The following is a 17,824-nucleotide window of genomic DNA, read 5'->3' on the forward strand; positions in this document are numbered from 1 at the left end:
TCCAGAAAATTAGATGCCTCAGTCTCCCTTCCAATATTTGACAATTCTTACCTAAAGGTCCTCTCTGGATTATTTAATTACTCAGTCTGCTTTCATCTAAACAGTTTTCCTATTAGTTTACTAGCTCTTTTTCTATTAAGATTGATCTTTAATCCTAACCTTATCCTAAAAAATATTGGCAACAACTTCAGTTACCTCCAAAGGATTATATATATTTTTTGTCTTTATAATGGCTATTGGGGAAAGTGTTCCACTCCTAACTGTCTGTAAATTGGTAACAACTCTCTGGAAACATGGCCTTCACACTCATTTTCAATTTGCATCATCTAGATCAAAGTTTGGCAAACTACAGCCTGTGGAGCATATACAGCCTACTGCTTGCTTTTGTAAATAAAGTTGTATTAAAACATTCATTTAAGTATTGCATGTGGCTGGTTTGGTACTGTAACATCAGAGTTGAGTAGATGCAAAGAGAGTATCTAGTTCATAAAGCCTAAAATAGTCAATATCTAGCTCTTTACAGGAAAAGAAAAAAACAGAACATTGACTCTTTCTGATTTAATATTATTTCAGCTTACAGAATCCAAAGAGCTGATCTTGTTACAATTAATTACATCTGGGTCTTCTTCCTAGCATTTGAATTCAGTCCCTTATGATGGGAGGAGAGTAAATCAGGTCTGAAATGCCTGACTAGGGTCTAAATCACTGTGAGTGCACACTAGTGAGGCCCACTTTACATTAGACATTAGAAATCCTTCATTTTGCTGAGTATGGGTCTGATTTACTTGCTGTACACCTCCTAAACTCTTTCACTTTATGATCTGGATTTTCTGGTCTCAAACTTTGATGTGAGTGTGTTCTCTTAGTAAAGAGAACTTTCCCATCATTCTCAGAACCTCAGCTTTCAGGTCTTCTTCCATGCTGGGGAGCAAGACTGGGGACTAACAGCCCCTCTTGCCTCCTTGTCATGAAGCACAAAGGATACACTCAGGAAGGGATTCTTACATATGGGCTATAGGTAAAATTTTTTTTTTTCTGGAATTCTCTAGAGCCAGTAGCATCCACACTCTTGACCAAATGCCTCATCAGTAAATTATCTCTCTGATATACATATTTATTTAAATATATATACTTTTTTTTTTTTGGTACCAGGCATTGAACTCAGAGGTACTCTATCACATCCCCATCCCTATTTTGAATTTTTTAATTTAGAGACAGGGTCTCACTGAGTTGTTTAGCACTTTGCAGTTGCTGAGGCTGACTTTGAACTTGCGATCCTCCCGCTTCAGCTCCCAAGCCACTGGGATTACTATTTTATGTATAAGTATTATATACATTTTAAAACAAAAGAATTTGAAAAAAAATTAAAAGGATGAGTTTACTTAATATATAAAAAGAAGTTCTAATAATTTCTTTCCTATATCCCAGTAGATCATGTTGTATAACTCGCATCATCTTAACACACCATTTAGAGAAAAATCACCCTAACTAAATAAAACATTAGGTTTTTTTTTTTCCCTGTTTGTGTGTTTAAGTTTAGTTGGCTAGTGAAAATTTTTTTATTTGTTTCATAACTGTCTTTTAACCTTTCCTGAAATGTGTGTGTGTTCTTTTCTTTCGAAGAGACAATCTTTTCCTCCCCCAGCCCTTCTCCTGGCACTAAGCCTTCTTCCCTCCCCACTACCTCCTAACCTCTTCAGCTTCAAGATGTGCCTGAGAACACTGAGTGGTTGAAACCATTTGTATTTTCCAGTCAACCGTACCAAATTTCAAAACATACTCCTTAATATTCTCTGGTCATGACACAACCCTCTAGAGATTCCTGGGCCCATGAGGGCTCTGTGCCCAGCCTTGTTACCAGGTCCTCCAATGCACCAAACTCCTGTGCATGCACACATCTGTCTTCCTGCCCCATCACCTGCTCCCTTACTTCCCCCACCAGTAGCTCTTTTCCTCACCTTATTTTCCTGAATGGAAATAAAAATATTTTTAAAGTTTGTTTCTAAAATCATGAGTTCCAGGAGACAAACCAGATGGTCAAGCTGATCACAAGTAAGGATCAGTGGATACCTATTCAAAGGCTGCAGCAGTGAGAGTCTTGGCCATGCCCAAAGATGGCAGCTACCACTCATGGTCACATAGTCATAGAACAGATCACCCTGGGAAATCCAAAACTATACCCTAGAGTGATGCCAAAGAATTTTTAATCATCCCTTTATAAGACAAATTGCAAAATAATGGTATAACTAACCAAAATCCCCACACCAAGATCATGTGACATTTACAACCTGGGTTTCAGAACAAGGTCAAAGCCAAGAATCAAAAGAAATCATTAGGCAATCTCCAAATGCAGTGATTTCCAAAGACAATTCTCTAAAAATAACAAGTAAAAGTTGTGTTTTGGCTTAGCATTTTAAAGATACTTTAAAGCTCTGGGCCATTGGAGAAACTTACTGGGTATAGCTGGGGCAACTGGCTTGGATTCAAAAGTTTGCCAAGCTAAAGAATTCCCTGAAATGAAAAAAAAAAAAAAAGTTAGTAACAAAACTCACAAGAAATGGAATAAATTTTGGCAGCCCTTACCCTAGTTTTTCTCCCCCAGGAAAACAATAAATGAAATTTAATCAAACACCTCACCCAACAGAATAAATATATTTAATATGAATCTTTTTTTTTAAATTAAATTTTCTCTAGAAATACTTTCAAACAGTAATGATACCTAAGCAATTATATGGGTACCCCTCACTACCTGAGCTTGCTCTCTTTCAAGAGAAGTTACAGGAAACCATACCTTTTCACCTCCAACCCTTTATCTCAAAACAAGAGGGAGGGAAGCCCCACAAATATACCATAGTACCAAACCCCAGCTGGTGTCTTTCAGGGAGGCAAAGATTCTTTAACAATCCTAGATGTTCAAGAAGCAGGACTGGAATCTTGGTGAAGGAAGCCAGGCAGAAGTCAAGCTTTTAGGCTTCATGATCAGGGCACCAGTCTCCCTTCTGGTCTAGCTCTAGGGTGATATGAGATGTATGAGCTATCACTGCTACAACTGGTAGGTTTCATAAACCCCAACCAGGTTTAGAACCAACCTTTAACCCCAAACTGCCACAATTGAGAATAATGCAGCAAGTCTTTAGAGTAATTTAGAATAATTAGGTGTTTAATATCAATCATAATGGCTAACACTGAGGAGTGCTAAACAGGTGTACTTCACACATATTCACATATGTTATCCCGCTTAATCCTATAACAAACCTATGGTATGGTCATTATTAATATTAGAGCTGAGAAAACTGAGCAGAGAATCATACAGCTATAAAGTGTCAGAGATGGAGTTGAACCCAAGCCACCTCCAGACCCTGTGCTTTAATCACAACTCTGTCCTCTGGTATACAATGGTTACTGAGCAGGTTATTATATGCATAATTGTATTCTGATATAAAAAAGTGAAACCATTCAATGTGACAATTTAGATTTTTTAAATTTTTCAACTTTCTGGGTTGTGCTAACAGATTTCCCAACTATGAACATAAGAAGATGACAGATATCCCAAACAGTAAGAGGAATGCCACCTCAGCACCCATGAGCCAGCAGAGCCGATATGCATCTGTGCCCAGAGCACAAGGAAGACACCTCACCTCTAGAAAGGGGATCCTGTCCACTCACCTTTGGATTCACTGACACTGCTTAATGGTTTATTGGTAAACTCTTTAATCTGCAAAGAAAAACAGTCTTCTAGTGATACATATTCAAAACTCAATAGAGACAGATGAGATAATGTGTAGATGTGGTTGTTAGGACATTAACTTTTTGCTAAATTATTCAGAGGGTACATGGACCTTAAAAGCACTGAGGCAGCCGGACATGATGGCACATGCCTATAATCATAGTAACATGGGCTGAGGCAGGAGGATCACAAGTTCAAAGCCAGCATCAGCAAAAGTGAGGCATTAAGAAACTCAATGAGACCCTGACTCTAAATAAAATAACACAGGGCTGGGGATGTGGCTCAGTGGTTGAGTGACCCTGAGTTCAATCCTCAGTACCAAAACAACAACAACAAAAAAAGCACCCAGGCAAAAGTTTTTACCAAAATAGTGTATTTGAACTTGTCTGTTTTCCAAAGTAATTACCAAAGAAATTCTTAACTACCTTCAAATTTATTCTGAATTTTAAATGAATAAATCTGCTCCATATGGTGATTTTTAAATATCTTTAATTTTTTTATATTGTGTTACAAGCAATCACAAGGAGAAAATATTCCACCTTCATTACCATATGCAATTTTTAAAAATGCTCTAAACTAAAAACTCATGCTCTTAGGATAAATCATGTTGCTTGAAGAAGCCTGATACCAGGCTATTGCCAGCTTACCTGCTGCCTCTGAGTGATAATCAGTTCGTTTTGCTCCTGGAGTCTCTGGCCTAGTTCTTCTATTCTTTTCTTGTAGAAAACATTGCTTGTATTTAGATCATCTATCATGGAGGTTCGAAGTTTCTCTATATGTGACAGAAGCTGAAAAAGAAATTAAGAAGGGCATCTGTCTGCAAGCTGCTTATTATAAATTCTTCCCATGAATGTGATGTACACCCCTTGACTTGTAGCTGGCCTTGCTATCTGTGCACATCAAGTCACTGAATAAATTTCTAGCACTATGTACCAAGGCCCTGGCTGTCCTAGGTGCTTTATCTCTTCCCAGGGAGCTCATGACCTAAAACAGAACTGATAATGGGAACAGCTGCACCAACTTGAGCACAGGACATGAAACAGCAGATGGAGGCACAGTGACAAGGTAAAGGCTTCTCTCCCAGAGCACTGCCCACCGTCCTCACTGAGCTCCTCATGTTCCCATGTGTCACCTCAGCTTAAAAATAAGCGTTTCCCGTGCCAGAGAGTGCATCTGAATTATTTTTATATTCCCTATTAGCACCCAGCAACAATCCATGCTCTCAATAAATATTTCCTGAGAAATGGAGGGGGCATTGGGAGTTGAGTAAAAGAAGAAGGAAGGAGGAAGGTATGGATGGGGGAGGGGGAAGAAAGAGAGATGAAAGAAACACCAGTAGGTTTATCTTTAGAGACTCAATGCTAGGGAAGATCATATACTGAGCATAAAGAATCCAAGAATTTGTTTTTGATAATTTAGGGGGAGGGTCTTAAAGCAATTTCAATAGTTGTTTAAACAGAGGGGTGAATTCAAAAGTTTGGTGACTGGGGCTAAGGATATTCTAAGTCTGAGGCCTGGACGTGGAGCCAGGTATGCCAATCAATAGGACTGACAGTATCAGGGTCTGATCTATGGATGTAAGAGCCTCCAGATCAGCATTTCCTAACTTGCCTTTTTAAAAATCAACACTCACTATGTGCTAGACACTGCGTGAAGCTTTCTGTCTTGCTTCACTCACACCACAAATGTTACAGATATGGATTCTGGCCTCCTAGTACAAATGGGGAAATTCGAGTCTAGAGAAGTAAAAGAAATGGCTGAATGACAGCTGGAGTGGGTGGAGCCCAGACTTTGAACTTCCACGTCCAGCTCCAGTGTCAACGCTCTCCTTCCCTGCAGGGCATGGTCTCACCCCTTGACGTGGTCTGTGCTTCTCTGAGCCTGGACAAACATACAGTGGAAGCATGCTGGGAAGATTTTCTGAGTGAAGCTTGAAAAGAACTTTTCATAGCCTGATGGATCCTAAGAATCCCCCCACGGAGGACACTGTCAAGGACTTTCACCTTCACTGTACTTTTATAGAAGTACGTCCCCAAAAGCAGTTTGGAAAAGGCTAAGCCAGAAATCGAAAAGAAAGATCAGTAAAAATGGTCAGAGCTCTGGGTGGAGTTTAAGATCTTGGACCCAGATCAACAATTTGAGGAGTCACTCTAAGCCTCCAAAAGCAAGGGAATGCAGGAAAAACCAAGGGATGACGAAATTTTGATTCTGGAATTAAGACTAGAAAGACACTGGGAGAGGAATGTGGAGAGTCTGAGTCAGATGCTATTTCAAAAAGCATGTGGCCCCCTGGAGCCCATTTTCTCGTGCGCTACCATCTGAGCTCTGCGCTTTTTCTCTCTACCCATGCACATCGCCCCATTCGCCTTCCCTTTCAAGGCAGGACCATTCTGCACCCTCCCAAGCTTTCAGGTGTATTCTGCTGGGTCAAAAGGGTATGCCATCGTTTATCTGTGACTGCCTCTGAACTCTCACCAGTGTTATTTAAAAAAAAGACGGCCAAGAATCTAGGTAAAGCAATAAAAAGCTGGCAAAGGCAACTTCCCCTAAACAGAGAAACACAATATGTGCATTGTGAGAACAGGAGGCACCAATCATGTGGAATAATTAATAGTTAGGTCTTGGGCAGAGATTGCTGAACGGGATTGAATTCACTTCTCTGTCAGGATTTAAGAGAAGGAAGAGAAACAGCTTCTCAACAGCTAGACCAGAAGAAAGGGGACAGCGCAGCCTGGCGGCCCTGAGGCCACACACCTCTCTTGGAGCCTGGCCTCCTTCCTCCATGTGCCAACAGCCTATCACTGAGAAAGTGTTTGAAATGGCAGCTCATATACAGCTCAGGCTCAAGGCTCGAAACTACCTGGAACACAGCAGGCTCAGAAGGAACAAGAATTTTAAAATGCGCCCCCATTCAGAGTAGACCTAAATGGACATTTGCCTAAACCCAATGGTACCTTGAAAAATAGGAACTTTAATCATCCAAAACCGAATTGCCTGGGTTGTTGGGGTTTTGTTTTTTTCTAAAATATGCACTCCCAGATTTATCTACTGAATCAGAATCTAATGAGTGGAGCCAGGCATAGGTATTTTAGAAGATTCTTAGGTCACTCTGAAGGGCATCCTTGGTTAGGAACTATGACCTCAGCAATGCAGAAGACATATCCGTTGTCCTTACAGAAAACAGTCACTCCCCACACTCCCTGCCTGTCCTGTCTCCACTGGCTCAGTCCCTGAAGCATGACAGGTGAGCCAGAAAGTGTGGAGCACCAGCCCAGGCCCTGGAGTACACAGGTCTGGATTCAAGTCCAGCACTGCTGGGCAAGGCAGTTTCCTCATCTGCAAAATGGATAACAGAAGGATTAAATATGTGGTTACCATAAATACCAATGTTTCCCAGTACTGTGCTGGTCAACCATCACTCAAAACAACAAAAACAACCCTGATCAAGAAGATGTGCACACTTTTGAGCAAGCAAGCATGGGCCAGCTCCAACACACCACCACAGGAACTGAAACAACAGGCCACTTGTACTTCCGTGTGACACAGAGGTACAACAGAAGACACTGCTTACACAATGGATCCATGTATGGTGAGGAGCAACTGTCATCCACTGCTGCTGAGGTCCACAGATAAAACCTGCAGGTCAACCCCATCATCCTGACCACATGGGCACTGCCATGAGCAATGCCTCCCTTAGCCCAGTACTGAAAGCCAGCCTAGTGTCCTTCCCACAGCAGGGACCATACTTACAGACAACATAGTTGACCCTGCTCTTCTGAACCCTACAATTAGTGTCTCTCTGTCTACACAAACAGGGCTGCATGATCCCCTTGCAGGCAACCAGCTACCTCCAGCCTTCCTTCAGCAAGTACTGAATGAGCCCCATTCACATTTTAAACACATTAGTGGATGCTGGGAAGATAAGGGGGAGCTCAGTAGATAGAGCTCTTTGCTCAGAGCAAGGAGAGACAGACAATAAACAAGTAAATTAAAAAAAAAAAAAGATTTAAAATAGTGATCAGAGCTGTTTGTGAAGTCATGACAATGAGGCCAAGGAGGGTGTGGCAAGCAGGATTCTAACATGGCTCTCAAGAGTATACATGCCCAGAGTGGTCCCTGTCCCGTGGGTTGGGTGGAACTGACCTTGTGCTTCTAACAAGACAGCAGAGATGAAGGTTATTTGCAGATATAGTTAAAAATATCAATCTGCTGACTTCAAGCTAATGAAAAGAAAGATTTTCCTGTGTGCGCCTGTCTTGCTTAGGGAGCCCTTTAAAAGAAGTTCCAGTGTTTTCCTGAAGAGGAGAATGAAAGCAGGAAACTCTCCAGCCAGCCTTCAAGAGGTCGACAGCCATGTTGAGAACTGCTGTGGACAGTGATAGCCTCTAGGAGCTCAGAGTTTTGACCAAGCATTTACCATGGTGGGCTGTAGAGGAGAATACAGCCCAGCTGTCATTCATTGTCCCTGAGCAGTGGACCCAGCCAAGCCATGCCTGGTCTCTTCTACCATGGAAACTGTGAAATGATAAATGGGTGATTTCAGACCACTGAATTTGTAGTAATCTGCCACAAAGAACAGAAAACTAATCTGAAGGGGAAGGAACCAGCCAGGTGAAGAGCAAGGGGAAGGGCTTTCCATGTGTTAAAAAAAGACCAGAATATTCTAGAAATTATCAGAAGGCCATCATACCTAGAAAGGGCAGGTTTAGAGAGGGAAACAAGCAGTGGTAGCCAGCAGCCAGATTATTTTACCTGCTCTTTAGGGAGCATGTAAAGAAAGGGGAAAGCTAGAACTGCAAAGACCAGTTTGGGGGTTCTAGGAACGATGGAGGCTAGGTTAAAGGTAGAGGCTATGGATATGTGGAGAACAGGGAGGCAAGATCCATGGCAGGTCTGCTGATGGCCTGTGACTGGGGACTGAGGGAGAGAGAGGGAACAGATGTTAGTCTGGGGGAACTAGGGTGCCATGTACTACATGGGAACAAGCCCAAGAGCTGCATTTTTGACCTACGGCTGAGAAACCTGTGGATATGTCAGTGCAAGCTGGATGCCCTACCTAGAGCTCAGAAGGGAGAAATACCCAGGGTACTGTCCACAGACAGCACCATTCCCAACTTACCCACTGTTCAATCCCTAGGACACTCCATAGCCATTTTCCCAGGACTCACCTCAGTCCTCCCCTCAGCTCTTTGAATCCTCACTTCCGACTATACTACAGTCAAGTACTAATCCCTGAGGGCAGAGATGGTTTCCTACCTCTTTCAACCCTATAGAGTGCAATCTGTAGAAGATGCTCAGAAAATATCTCCTGAACTGAATCACGGCATTGCTCTTACAATTTCCAGTCTATAAAGACCACCATATGAGTGCATGTGCCTGTCACGTGTGTGTGTGTGAATACTATAGGTTATTTACATGACTAACTGGTATTACAAATAGCAAAAGAAAAATTATGATTCCTATTTCCTTTTCTAGCAATGATACAATTTTGAAATTAGATCAACTAACTTTCCCAGTAAAGTTCCTCTAGAATGTTCTACAAGTGTTTTGTGGAATGTCTTTATAGGTCTATAAGAGCAGTAGAAAGAAATTATATCAAGATTAGTAGCTGTGGTTATCTTTGGTATCAGAATTAAAAGTAATTTTAGTTTTGTTACCCATTTCTCCACAAGTGCTAGGTAGACAAATATTACCTTCCTATAAAGAAGTAGATATTCTTTCCAAAAATGATCCACTTGGGGCTGGGATGTGGTGCCATGGCAGAGTGCCTGCTTGGCCTGTGCAAGGCCCTGGGCTCCAACTCCAGCACCACACCAGATAAACATACAAAAAAGACCCAGTTAGAGGCCCCTGGCTGCTGCTTCTTTTTTTTTTTTTTTAAAGAGAGAGAGAGAGATGAGAGAGAGAATTTTTTTTTTATATTTATTTTTCAGTTTTCGGTGGACACAACATCTTTATTTTAATGTGGTGCTGAGGATTGAACCCAGCGCCCCGCACATGCCAGGCAAGCGCATTACAGCTTGAGCCACATCCCCGTCCCCGCCCCCACTGGCTTCTTGATCTTACCCGGCTCTTCTCTTTCTTGTGTTCCTGATGGAGAGCTTGAACTCGAGCTGTCCACTTGCTTTCCTACAAGAGTAAAACCAGTGATGTGTTTGCATTGATAACACTGAAACCTGCTCAAAATGGGAGCCTGCTTTTCATTGAGTACCTACGAAACCCAACAGTCTGATAAAGTTTTACTTAAAAGTTTTATAATACACATAGTTGAAAATGTTTAAACCCACTTGTCCCTGATTTTAATCATATACTGTAAGGCAGAGTCAGCAAAGATTTCTATTACAGAGCTAATAGTAAATATTTTGGATTGGAAGGGTTTAAGGAGTTGGTCGCCACTGTGGGTAGTCAGAGAACAGCCACCGTAAGATGTGAATCAATAAATATAGCTGTGTTCCAATATAATTTTATTTGCAAAAATGTTAGTTTGCTAATGTAAGGGGCCAAAAGGAAACACCAACATTTCTAGATCTATGGGTTCTGAACTGACAACACAACTCATGGAAAGGAAACGGAAAAAATTCAGGTAGGACTTCAGTATTTTATAACCACTTCCTTCAATTCATGGGAGATTACACTGTGGTCTCTGGCCTGCTGGAAGCAGTGTCAAGAGTCCAGTTCAGGCCCCAACTTTTGGTCTCCGACCTCACACTAAGTCCCTCACTAGGCAACTGCAGGATGAGAGGATTAGGAGAAGGTTCTGCTCTGTACAGGGGAAAAGTAGACACAAGGATGGAAATTTCTATAGAACATGTAGTTAATAAGGTCCTGCTTAGTTAGTGGGGGACCAGAGAAACACTATCAACTGTTACTGGAGAATGAGTAAGAGGTACTGAAAATAGAGAGGTGACTGACAGGCAGAGAAAGCAGCAGGAGCAAGGCAGGGACAGGATGCTGCGTTCCAGAACAGGAGCTGCTGGGCCCAGCCACTGGAGTATCAGGTAAAGTGAGGCCTGGTGGGAGATGGCACAAGGTGCATGTCCAGAGGACCCACTATGCCAGTTATAGATTCTAGACTTCATTTTGTGAAAACTAAAATCATTGATGCATTTTAGACAGGTCAGTGACAGGGTCAACCTGGCTGCAATGGAGAATGCAGACTTGGGGGAAGCTGGCAAGACATGAGCACTAAACAAGAAGCATCACAGTCCATATTTCAAAATTATACTTACCTTTTAAAAAATAACAGTCTATTTTTTTCAAATATTTTTGTAGTTGTAGATGGACAGAATGCCTTTATTTGTTTATTTTTATGTGCTGCTGAGGATCGAACGCAGTGCCTCACATGTGCTAGGCAAGCACTCTGCCACCGAGCTCCAGCCCCAGCCCAACAGTCTATTTTAAAAACATAATCCCAAATTCCTAAACTCTAATCTTTGTTTCTTGACTTAAAGAAAATTGCTCCCCTAAACCGCTATGACCAAAATAGCCACAAGAAAGATTAGGCTGATGACGGAGGTTCATTTTCATATGATTTTAATTATGTCCAAAAAATGTAGAATATCATCATTTCACCCACATGATGGTATATTTAAGCTCCCAAAATAAATTCAGGGGCTGGGATTGTGGCTCAGAAGTAGAGTGTTCGCCTACCACATGCGAAGCTCTGGGTTCAGTCCTCAGCACTACATATAAATAAATAAATAAAGGTACTGTGTTCAACTACAAGTAAAAAATAAATATTAAAAAAAATAAATATAAAAATAAATAAATTCAGTGCTTCCATATGCCTTTTAACATGAAAATGTAGTTCAAATTGCCATTACGTGAGGGAAGAACTGAAATAAGTTTACCGTTCTGTATCTACATCCATTAGTCAAAAAGCAAGCACTACTGCACACCTATTGTGATTCAGGCATGTGTTAGGAGGCATGGAAACAGGTCATCTTCATGGTCACTAAAAGAAACAAACACACTTTCCACAGGTGACAGCTATTGAAAATGACTTCACTGAGAAAAATCAAGGCAGTGAAAAACTCCTACCTGGTTATCGAGAAGCTGCATCACATTTTGGAAATCCTGGGGATGTGGAGAACGGTCTTCTTTAAACTCATGTGCATCTTTTAATGTGCCTATGTTGGACTTAATCTGCATATTGGACTTCTGGATTTCTGATAATTGCTATAAAATAAAATTCAAACCACCAGCACAAATTTCACATATTTAAAAAAAAAAATTTATGTATATTTTTTAGTTGTAGATTAACACACAGTATCTTTATTTATTTTTATGTGGTGCTGAGGATTAAACTCAGTGCATCGCACATGCAAGGCAAGTGCTTTACCACTGAGCTACAGCCTCAGCCCCACAAATGTCATATATATATTTTTTAAATTTTTATTGTTGGTTGTTCAAAACATTACATAGTTCTTGATATATCATATTTCACACTTTGATTCAAGTGGGATATGAACTCCCATTTTTACCCCGTATACAGATTGCAGAATCACATCAGTTACACATCCATCGATTTACATATTGCCATACTAGTGTCTGTTGTATTCTGCTGCCTTTCCTATCCTCTACTATCCCCCCTCCCCCCTCCCCTCCCCTCTTCTCTCTCTACCCCCTCTACTGTAATTCATTTCTCCCCGCTAAATTTTTTTCCCTTTCCCCTCACTTCCTCTTGTATGTAATTTTGTATACCCTTGAGGGTCTCCTTCCATTTCCATGCAATGTCCCTTCTCTCTCCCTTTCCCTCCCACCTCTCATCCCTGTTTAATGTTAATCTTCTTCTCATGCTCTTCGTCCCTACTCTGTTCTTCGTTACTCTCCTTATATCAAAGAAGACATTTGGCATTTGTTTTTAAGGGATTGGCTAGCTTCACTTAGCATAATCTGCTCTAATGCCATCCATTTCCCTGCAAATTCTATGATTTTGTCATTTTCTAATGCAGAGTAATACTCCATTGTGTATAAATGCCACATTTTTTTTTTTATCCATTCGTCTATTGAAGGGCATCTAGGTTGATTCCACAGTCTTGCTATTGAACATGGATGTAGCAGTGTCCCTGTAGTATGCTCTTTTTAGGTCTTTAGGGAATAGACTGAGAAGGGGAATAGCTGGGTCAAATGGTGGTTCCATTCCCAGCTTTCCAAGAAATCTCCATACTGCTTTCCAAATTGGCCACACCAATTTGCAGTCCCACCAGCAATGTACAAGTGAACCCTTTTCCCCACATCCTCGCCAGCACTTATTGTTGTTTGACTTCCTAATGGCTGCCAATCTTACTGGAGTGAGATGGTATCTTAGGGTGGTTTTGATTTGCATTTCTCTGACTGCTAGAGATGGTGAGTATTTTTTCATGTACTTGTTGATTGACTGTCTGTCCTCCTCTGAGAAATGTCTGTTCAGGTCCTTGGCCCATTTGTTGATTGGGTTATTTGTTATCTTATTGTCTAATTTTTTGAGTTCTTTGTATATTCTGGATATTAGGGCTCTGTCTGAAGTGTGAGGAGTAAAGATTTGTTCCCAGGATGTAGGCTCCCTATTTACCTCTCTTATTGTTTCTTTTGCTGAGAAAAAACTTTTTAGTTTGAGTAAGTCCCATTTGTTGATTCTAGTTATTAACTCTTGTGCTATGGGTGTCCTATTGAAGAATTTGGAGCCCGACCCCACAGTATGTAGATCGTAGCCAACTTTTTCTTCTATCAGACGCTGTGTCTCTGATCTGATATCAAGTTCCTTGATCCGCTTTGAGTTAACTTTTGTGCATGGCGAGAGAAAGGGATTCAGTTTCATTTTGTTGCGTATGGATTTCCAGTTTTCCCAGCACCATTTGTTGAAGATGCTATCCTTCCTCCATTGCATGCTTTTAGCCCCTTTATCAAATATAAGATAGTTGTAGTTTTGTGGATTGGTTTCTGTGTCCTCTATTCTGTATCATTGGTCCACCCGCCTGTTTTGGTACCAGTACCATGCTGTTTTTGTTACTATTGCTCTGTAGTATAGTTTGAAGTCTGGTATCGCTATACCGCCTGATTCACACTTCCTGCTTAGCATTGTTTTTGCTATTCTGGGTCTTTTATTTTTCCATATGAATTTCATAATTGCTTTCTCTATTTCTACAAGAAATGCCGTTGGGATTTTGATTGGCATTGCATTAAACCTATAGAGAACTTTTGGTAATATCGCCATTTTGATGATGTTAGTTCTACCTATCCATGAACAGGGTATATTTTTCCATCTTCTAAGATCTTCTTCTATTTCTCTCTTTAGGGTTCTGTAGTTTTCATTGTATAAGTCTTTCACCTCTTTTGTTAGGTTGATTCCCAAGTATTTTATTTTTTTTGAGGATATTGTGAATGGAGTGGTTGTCCTTATTTCCATTTCAGAGGATTTGTCGCTGATATACAGGAATGCCTTTGATTTATGCGTGTTGATTTTATATCCTGCCACTTTGCTGAATTCATTTATTAGCTCTAATAGTTTCTTTGTAGACCCTTTTGGGTCTGCTAGGTATAGAATCATGTCATCTGAAAATAGCGATAATTTGAGTTCTTCTTTTCCTATTTTTATACCTTTAATTTCTTTCATCTGTCTAATTGCTCTGGCCAGCGATTCGAGAACTATGTTTAACAGAAGTGGTGAGAGAGGGCATCCCTGTCTTGTTCCAGATTTTAGAGGGAATGCCTTCAGTTTTTCTCCATTCAGAATGATGCTAGCCTGAGGCTTAGCATAGATTGCTTTTACAATATTGAGGTATGTTCCTGTTATCCCTAGTTTTTCTAGAGTTTTGAACATAAAGGGATGCTGTACTTTGTCGAATGCTTTTTCTGCATCTATCGAGATGATCATATGGTTCTTATTTTTAAGCCTATTGATGTGGTGAATAACATTTATTGATTTCCGTATATTGAACCAGCATTGCATCCCAGGGATAAATCCTACCTAATCATGGTGCACAATTTTTTTGATATGTTTTTGTATCCGATTCGCCAGAATTTTATTGAGGATTTCTGCATCTAGGTTCAATAGAGATATTGGTCTGTAGTTTTCTTTCTTTGAAGTGTCTTTGTCTGGTTTAGGAATCAGGGTGATATTGGCCTCGTAGAATGAATTTGGAAGTTCTCCCTCTTTTTCTATTTCCTGAAATAGCTTGAAAAGTATTGGTATTAGTTCCTCTTTAAAGGTTTTGTAAAACTCTGCTGTATACCCATCCGGTCCTGGGCTTTTCTTAGTTGGTAGTCTTTTGATGGTTTCTTCTATTTCCTCAATTGATATTGGTCTGTTTAGGTTGTCAATATCCTCCTGACTCAATCTGGGCAGATCATATGACTAAGAAATTTATCGATGCCTTCACTATCTTCTATTTTATTGGAGTATAAGGATTCCATATAATTTCTGATTATCTTCTGTATTTCTGAAGTGTCTGTTGTGATATTGCCTTTTTCATCCCGTATGCTAGTAATTTGAGTTCTCGCTCTTCTTCTCTTCGTTAGCGTGGCTAAGGGTCTGTCGATTTTATTTATTTTTTCAAAGAACCAACTTTTAGTTTTGTCAATTTTTTCAATTGTTTCTTTTGTTTCGATTTCATTAATTTCAGCTCTGATTTTAATTATTTCTTGCCTTCTACTTCTTTTGCTGTTGTTTTGCTCTTCATTTTCTAGGATTGAGATGAAGTATTAGATCATTTATTTGTTGGTTTTTTCTTTTTTTAAGGAATGAACTCCAAGCAATGAATTTTCCTCTTAGAACTGCTTTCAATGTGTCCCATAGATTCCGATATGTTGTGTCTGTGTTTTCATTTATCTCTAAGAATTTTTTAATTTCCTCCATGATGTCTTCTATAACCCATTGATCATTCAGTAACCTATTGTTCATTCTCCAAGTGATGCATGATTTTTCCTTCCTTCTTTTATCGTTGATTTTCAGTTTCATTCCATTATGATCAGATAAGATGCATGGTATCATCTCTACTCCTTTATATTGTCTAAGAGTTGCCCTGTGACATAATATATGATCTATTTTTGAGAAGGATCCATGTGCTGCTGAGAAAAAAGTGTAACTGCTTGATGTTGGGTGGTATATTCTATATATGTCAATTAAGTCTAGGTTATTAATTATGTTATTGAGTTCTATAGTTTCCTTATTCAACTTTTGTTTGGAAGATCTGTCCAGTGGTGAGAGAGGTGTGTTGAATTCTCCCATGATTATTGTATGGTGGTCTATTAGACTCTTGAACTTGAGAAGAGTTTGTTTGATGAACATAGCTGCACCATTGTTTGGGGCATATATATTTATGATTGTTATGTCTTGTTGGTGTATGGTTCCCTTGAGTAGTATGTAGTGTCCCTCTTTATCCCTTTTGATTAACTTTGGCTTGAAATCTATTTTATTTGATATGAGTATGGACACTCCTGCTTGTTTCCGAAGTCCATATGAGTGATATGATTTTTCCCAACCTTTCACCTTCAGTCTATGTATGTCTTTTCCTATCAAATGCATCTCCTGAAGGCAGCATATTGTTGGGTCTTGTTTTGTGATCCATTCTACTAGCCTGTGTCTCTTAATTGGTGAGTTTAAGCCATTAATATTTAGGGTTATTATTGAGATATGGGTTGTTCTTCCAGCCATATTTGTTTATTTATGTTACTAAACATGGTTTGTTTTCCTCTTTGATTATTTCCCCCGCCTCCTTTACTGTACTATCTCCCACTGTTGGTTTTCATTGATATTTTCCATTTCCTCTTCCTGTAATATTTTGCCAAGGATGTTTTGAAGAGATGGTTTTCTAGCTGCAAATTCTTTTAACTTTTGTTTATCGTGGAAGGTTTTAATTTCATCTTCCATCCTGAAGCTTAATTTCGCTGGATACACAATTCTTGGTTGGAACCCATTTTCTTTCAGTGTTTGAAATATGTTATTCCAGGATCTTCTAGCTTTCAGAGTCTGTGTTGAAAGATCAGCTGTTATCCTGATTGGTTTACCCCTAAATGTAATCTGCTTCCTTTCTCTTGTAGCTTTTAAAATTCTCTCCTTATTCTGTATGTTGGGCATCTTCATTATAATGTGTCTAGGTGTGGATCTCTTATGATTTTGCACATTGGGCGTCCTGTAGGCTTCTAAGATTTGGGATTCTGTCTCATGCTTCAAGTCCGGGAAGTTTTCTCGTATTATTTCATTGAATAGATTGCTCATTCCTTTGGTTTGGACCTCTATACCTTCCTGTATCCCAATGACTCTTAAGTTTGGTCTCTTTATGTTATCCCATATTTCTTGGATGTTCTGCTCATGGTTTCTTAACAGTCTTGCTGAGCTGTCTATGTTCTTTTCAAGTTGAAATACTTTGTCTTCATTGTCTGATGTTCTATCTTCTAAGTGTCCTACTCTGCTGGTAGTATTCTCAATTGAGTTTTTAAGTTGGTTTATTGCTTCCTGCATTTCTAGGATTTCTGTTTGTTTGTTTTTTATAACCTCTATCTCCCTGTATAGTTGATCTTTAGCTTCTTGGATTTGTTTATGTAATTCATTGTCGAAGTGGTCGAAGTGGTCTTTCATTGTCTGATTTTGCTGTCTAATGTCTTCCTTGAGACTCCAGATCATCTGAAGCATGTATATCCTGAATTCTTTATCTGACATTCCATCTGCTGCAGATATTACCTCTTCTAAAGTTGAGTTGACCTGCATTGCTTGTGGTCCTTTCTTTCCTTGTCTTTTCATACTGTTCGCATTTCTTTCTGCTTGGTGAAACTGTTGTGTTATAGATTTTTCCCCCTATATATTTATATTGCTCTTGTAAAGTTGCAAAGTCTCCCTTGCAGGCGCTGGCGGTGGGTCTGCCCCTCCTCCAATTGGGGCAATGTGCCTACCACGCCGGCAGGCCGCTGGGCCTGTTCTTTCGGTGGTTGCAGGTCCGCCTACCTTGCAGGCGCGTGGGGTGGCTCTGCCCCTCCGCGGGTTTCTGGGTCTGTTCTGCCGGTGGGTCGCAGGCCCGCCTGCCTTCCGGGCGCGGGGGGTTGCTCTGCTGCTCCGCGGGTTTCTGGGCCTGTTCTGCTGGTGGGTCGCAGGTCCACCTACCTTGCAGGCGCGCGGCGGCT

At 40.3% G+C, this 17,824-nt stretch overlaps 1 protein-coding gene across 1 annotated transcript in view; it reads right to left on the minus strand.

Moving 5' to 3' along the window:
- Dzip1 (DAZ interacting zinc finger protein 1) overlaps positions 1 to 17,824 on the minus strand; it is a 61,654-nt gene that overhangs the window by 23,486 nt on the left and 20,344 nt on the right. Inside the window, exons 6-9 of the mRNA XM_076872416.1 lie at positions 11,768 to 11,905; positions 9,794 to 9,856; positions 4,375 to 4,515; positions 3,667 to 3,715 (exon numbers count right to left, since the gene is read on the minus strand). Of these exons, the coding sequence (XP_076728531.1) occupies positions 3,667 to 3,715; positions 4,375 to 4,515; positions 9,794 to 9,856; positions 11,768 to 11,905 (391 nt within the window). The remainder of the gene's footprint in view (positions 1 to 3,666; positions 3,716 to 4,374; positions 4,516 to 9,793; positions 9,857 to 11,767; positions 11,906 to 17,824) is intronic.

This window comes from Callospermophilus lateralis, chromosome 12 (assembly GCF_048772815.1).
Source record: "Callospermophilus lateralis isolate mCalLat2 chromosome 12, mCalLat2.hap1, whole genome shotgun sequence".
NCBI classification, from domain to species: Eukaryota; Metazoa; Chordata; class Mammalia; order Rodentia; family Sciuridae; genus Callospermophilus; species Callospermophilus lateralis.